This window comes from Perca fluviatilis, chromosome 6, assembly GCF_010015445.1.
Source record: "Perca fluviatilis chromosome 6, GENO_Pfluv_1.0, whole genome shotgun sequence".
Lineage (NCBI taxonomy): Eukaryota > Metazoa > Chordata > Actinopteri > Perciformes > Percidae > Perca > Perca fluviatilis.
Genome location: NC_053117.1, coordinates 28076246 through 28082245, shown reverse-complemented (window position 1 = coordinate 28082245; position 6000 = coordinate 28076246). Strand labels below are relative to the sequence as shown.

Here is a 6000-nt window from a genome sequence, read left to right as displayed (position 1 = left end):
GTGATGTGAACTGTTTAGCTCAGGTGACTGTAGGTAGTGCAGACTGTAGTTTGAGTTTTGCACATGTGACTCCAGTTGTGCCCACTGTCGTTTAGCAATCGAAAAAAACTGTAATGTTGATCTTATTTAGACTGCAGTTGCAGTGGGCTGCTCTTTTAGACATGGACTCTGCATAACGTTTACCAGATAGGCTAATAATCTGTCAAATTTAAGCCATAAACTAATTTATACAGAACAGTGTTTTACAAAGTCACAATTGCCATTCCAGAGGACACAAAAACATTGTTAGGCAATAGAGGAATCTAAAAATGTACAGGAGCAATTTGCACATCTGCTCAACACAATTTGGGCCACTCTACACAGGCACGAGTCTGAGTGGAGATTCTTTTACATTTAGCTGCTTCTCGCGTCAAACTCAGTTGAATGACATAACATTTCATTAATCCGCATGAGGGGGATGTGAAATAATTATTACTAGAGATACAGGAGTGTGGGGAGAGGGAGTTATCTCATATTGTTGATAGTGAATATGAAATAAGAGCCACTGTTGGGTCCCCTTGAGGATCAAATTGAAAAGGGAACGCAAAGCAGATTGGTTGTTAGAGCCACTTTATTTTAAGGGTGAGGCTATTTGCACCCCTGGTACAATTAGCAGTGTATGCTATTTGCACCCCTGGTACAATTAGCAGTATGCTATTTGTACCCTGGTGCAATTAGAAGTGTATGCTATTTGCACCCCTGGTACAATTAGAAGTGTATGCTATTTGCACCCCTGGTACAAATATCAATGTATGCTATTTGCACCCCTGTGCATTTACAGTACCTTGGCATATATTTACACACAGTTATCCATACTACTCATGTATTACACCTTTTTGGAATATTATCGCCCTGACATTCTTACCCTAACCATAACCAACCCACTCCTCTTGCCTAAACCTAACCAACCCAACCAGAGCAGGCATATTCATGAGTCTTCCCCTACCACCCTGCAAAAAAAAATAAAAAATACGCGTTCGCGGGTCCTGACTTGCGCAATTGCATGCAAATTATCCAATCCAAATTTTTAAATAAAAGATCACCACACCAAACTCCCATACCAAAGGCAAGCGCACTAACCACTCACCTAGCAGTTCTTTCAGGAAATTGAACAACTTTTTACCACTTGGTTTCTTCAAGCCTCGGTTGTTAGGTAACCATACTGTATACAAAAAAACTACTAACTAACAAACTAACGGTTGTATGCTTTCACTGAAGACAGAAAGCGCAACTGTAGTGTCCATTTTCCGCTAGAAATTCAATTGTTATAAACTTTAGAGACAAAACTTCCCTAATATGCCAGTTTCTGCGGTCATGGAAGATGAACGTCCGCCATGATTTCGGTGCACGCGAGCAACGTTTTTTTGTTGTTACGTCACAGGGTGTAAATAGCTCAGCTGTGTGGCCGAGGCTATTCGTACCGGGGTTGCAAATAGACACTCCGTTATTTTAATCACTGAATATCTACTGAACAGTTAGACATCAGTTATCTTACCTCTGGTTTTTGTTTTTGTATATGGTCACACATAAGCACAAATTTCCAAACACATTAGTGACTAGTAGTGATTAGTAGTTTATTAGCTAAGCAAATTTTAAAGTATAAAAAATCCAATCGAGAAATAGAGAAAAACCAAAACATTGAAACCATACCCATTTGTGCTTACACTTTCCATTTTTTCAAAAAGGACAGCAAAAAAAGATGTTGAAAAAAAGAAGTTACAGCCATGCCAGCAGGGGCTGTGCTTAGACACAGCGGTGCTTTGAGCTAAATGCTAATGTCAATGACAATGCTAAGCCGATGTTTACCAGGTAGCCTATAATAATAATAATAATAATAATAATAATTAAAAATAATGTTTACCATGTTCACGATTATAGTTTTTATGTTAGCATCCTCACATTTGGTAAGTTGTAGCCTAATATAAAACAGATTTGTAACTATTTGGTCATAAACCATTTTGTATTTGTCAATATATTGACAAATACAAAATTTGGGCCTGAAGACGTTGCTATGTGAAAACTCCAATTCCCCAAAGTTAATTCATCCCAAGAAGGACATTAACTTTAATAGCAACCCATCCAGCAGTTGACATATTTCACTAAGAGCAACTAAAGCAAGAGCTGGCATGAAATGCAGCTCGCTATGTTTCATCTTTTTTCATTGTCAACCTAAATGGGCAGAGACAGGTTCATGATTTGGCACCAATGCTGGATAGGAAGGAAACGTTCTTGATACATCCATGGGAAACACCATCCATTCAGTGCAGTGAGCTTACCTCAGACCCAACACGCCAAGACATCAAGAGAGATGTCTTCCCTCCATCTGTTGACCCACCTGCACAGCAGATACCTGCTGGATTACAGTAAAAGTATGCAGAATAAATAAAGATTCTTTTCAACTCCCTGAGGTTTTCCTTGCTCCTTTGACAAAACGGATACTTTCCATTCCCGGGATTTAAATATGACAGTGAGTGGGTGACGCGCTTCATTTTCACTTCAAGATTGCTCTGATACATTCCTGTCAATCTGCACAGAAGAACTGAAGCACATGGGAGCGCTTTATTGATGTTGTCATCAGCCTTTCAGGAGAAAGTCTCTTTGGGAACCAATTTAGATTCAACAAATCTCCTATGGGGGTGACAGGAAGGGGGTTGGCTGCAGTGAACGTACTGCCACCTGAGGGTAATTGGAGACACGAAGATAGGAAGGAACAACGCATTTCACACGCCTGGGAAGTCGGAAGGTTTCCAACTTCTGAGGAGGAACTGAATCCATCAGAGGTTGGAGTAAGCAAGGCAATTTCTAAAGTTAAAGTATTCTTCATCCAACAACCATTGAGGAACCGAAGACGGAACCCAATGAAATGTTGAACCAAAAAAAAAGAGTGATCTCCCTGATACATGATATTGAAGCCATTTTGAAAAACCTTAAAATTCGGCATATACTTTTTTTCTCAAGTAAGGGGATAATCACAATAGCAAACCTTGCATCTTCTTATTCATGAGTAGTCAATTTCAACTTTGTTTAATTCGTCATTTGAAGACGTCACCTGCGGCTTTGGGGAATTGTGATGGCCATTTTTCACTACTTGCCACTTCAGCTAAACCTAGTTACTCAAATTTGGATTTTCTGGCCCCGTTAGACAGTTTGGACACTTTGTTTGTAATCTATCCAAACTAACATGTCTGTACTTGCACTGTGTTTTTAATTGCACAATGAAGTCGCTAATGGCACTGTCTTATTCGGACTAGTTTCACAATAAATTCACCTGTGGGGAGACAGTCAAATCACATTCATATCCAGTCAGTTTACACATTTAATCGTCCGCAGTATGGAAGAAAACACATTAGGCTACTTAAGCACCACAGGTCAGTTTATAATATAACTGAGAATAAACAGTCTATATTTAGTCAGCTTCAATTTATATTTAAAATTGATTTCACCGAGAATTAATTAACCGTCAACCCTTGTAAGTACAAGGTACAATCAAGCCATTACAAAGTCATTTTCTAGTTTGTGATGTGCTCTGTTATAAGACTACTGGGATGAATCACACAACACACAGCCTCTCTGGGGGACTGCATGGAACTTACCATTCATGCTCATCAGATGGTTATTATTTGTGAACACTTTTCACAGCTTTTCATTTGACAACATTCCTACATTCAACCCACACTCCTCATTTCTGCAGCCCTCATATGTCCTCTGCACACCGACAGGATGCCAATAAAGCATTTTCTCATGTTTTGAATGACTAAAGTTAGGAATAAATAAAATCCTAGAACACCAGATTAGTGAGACTTTTTACATCGAGGAACTGGACTCCAACCAAGTCTCAAGTTCATGGCTCTGTAAACTTCCAACATTATTATAGTAGTCATTCGTATATTTAATTGAAACCTACATTGTTTACATCCATGTTCGCTGGCTTGCAGTTTTCTTCGCCCCCGCATTTGACTGGTGCAGTGCTACTTTTCTTAAAACATTACCGCCACCTGTCAATCTGTGGAATAGTGCGACACCCTTGGAAGGAATATTTATCCCATCACCAGCGTTCACAAGATACAAACAAAATGTGGACCCACTCATCAAAATATCGCCCCATAGTGCTGCAAGGTGTCAAAACCTCCCACAGAGTACCTTTAAATAGGAAATTGATTCAATCTAAGCAGTGACATTAAAGATGAACCACAGAATTTTCGAGTTGATTTGTCAACATTCATACATTTAAACAGGTTTAAAATAATCTGGAAACAAGTGACAAAGACTGAATCAAAAGCCAAACAAGAAAAACCAGTCCAGTAAGAAAAATGCTACCACTGTATCAGTATAAAATGCTTCATTTTTCTCCAAAGATCAAATGCGTCTGACATGTACTGTATATCTGTGACTGTGATTTTTCTTTCAACAGGAAATTAAACCCAAGTGACTTTTGTTATTGTACACCCGTGTTGCTCAGCATTAGTGACCAAACCACTGTGGTTCATCTTTAATACTGAGCCTTTAGGCTTTGCCACACAGCTTGACGAAATTAGGGGTAGATCATTTAGCTTTCCCATGTACAAAGTAAAAACCGGCTGTACTGTAGCTATTTGAAGAGAGCACATTTCTCATACAGTTATGACAAACATTGAACATAGATATGAAATTAATAAATACAGGCTTTTGCAGTGGAATGACCATTTGCTCTTTAGAGTTGTTTGTACAATAGCTTAATAAATGAGGGCCAATGTGACTGAAAAAAAAAACGTACGGAGAACTTCATCAATTCATGCCTTCATGTCCTGGGCGGTATGAAACAGATTCAATGGTTACAAAGTCAAATCATTGTTAGGAGTTAAGTATGTAATACACAAGAGAGCAATAACTTTTTAGGTCGGGAAAGGTTCAGTAAATTTAGTTTCATCTGGAATCTCCCGTTTCATTTATTCAAACTACAACTCCTGACATGTTAAGACCCTCTAAATCTGAGACGTTTGGGTCACTATATTTAAATGCATAATTATAATGTTAACATCATTTCACAGTCCCAAAAAAAAGAAAAATCATTTATGTACATTTGATGAAGCAATACGCACCACATAACAATGAAATGGTGATATGAGGCAAAGCTGAGGTGTTAATCCCAGGTGTTTGTGTGTGTGTGTGTGTTTATCTGCACACTTCCTTGGATTTTCAGTCTGGGACCCACTCCGAACCAACGCTGGGCTTACAGCAGGGGACACAAGAGAGATGTGGTTCTTTACTGGCTGATTGCAATCAGAATGTAAAGCACTTGATGCAAAATTCTCCATTACTGGTGTCTTCAGAGCATGAGCGTATTCACAAGTGCTGCTGTGCACATCATATTATATCCAAAGCAGAATCCAGCATCCAACATTTACTTGCACAACATGGTAAACCGAGAGCAGCTGCTTGATCATTTGATTTAAAGCAAAGACAATGGCGCAGTACAACTTATGTTTTTAAAGTCTCTCGTCTGCCTGATACCATACACATTATTATAGTTACATATATTTTTTTGTACCATTTTTGTATTATTTTGACACACACTTTTGTTTTTCCTTTTTATATGCCCTGTACAAAGCTCATGGTGGCCTTTGGAAACTACCCCTGCAATGCGCTTATCTATGCATATCTCCCTGTTCCCCGTACATTTGAATAAAGTCAATTTAAAAACCAAGCTGAATTCTTGACAGGTGGTTCTCTTTTGCAGGTCCTCTCCTCCAGCTCAGTGAAGCCTCATCTCTAATAGTTTTGCAGTTCAGGAATGTTCTTGTAGAGATCCAGCGAATCAGGGTTGGAGAAAGCTCCTCTCTGTGCCACCTCCCGGCCAGCAATCACCTGTTTCACAGCCACCTCCACCTTCTTCCCGCTGATGGTGTACTGCAGAGGGATGAAGAAATGAGCTGTCATTCAAGACAAAACTGACTTTTACATTGTGACAGGATAATCTCACAG

At 39.1% G+C, this 6000-nt stretch overlaps 1 protein-coding gene across 1 annotated transcript in view; it reads right to left on the bottom strand.

Annotated features, from left to right (window-relative positions):
• Positions 1 to 3342: 3342 nt before the first annotated feature.
• Positions 3343 to 6000, bottom strand: part of aacs (acetoacetyl-CoA synthetase) — a 44125-nt gene continuing 41467 nt past the window's right edge. Inside the window, exon 18 of the mRNA XM_039803263.1 lies at positions 3343 to 5925. Coding sequence (XP_039659197.1) covers positions 5788 to 5925 — 138 coding nt within the window. The 3' untranslated portion in view covers positions 3343 to 5787. The remainder of the gene's footprint in view (positions 5926 to 6000) is intronic.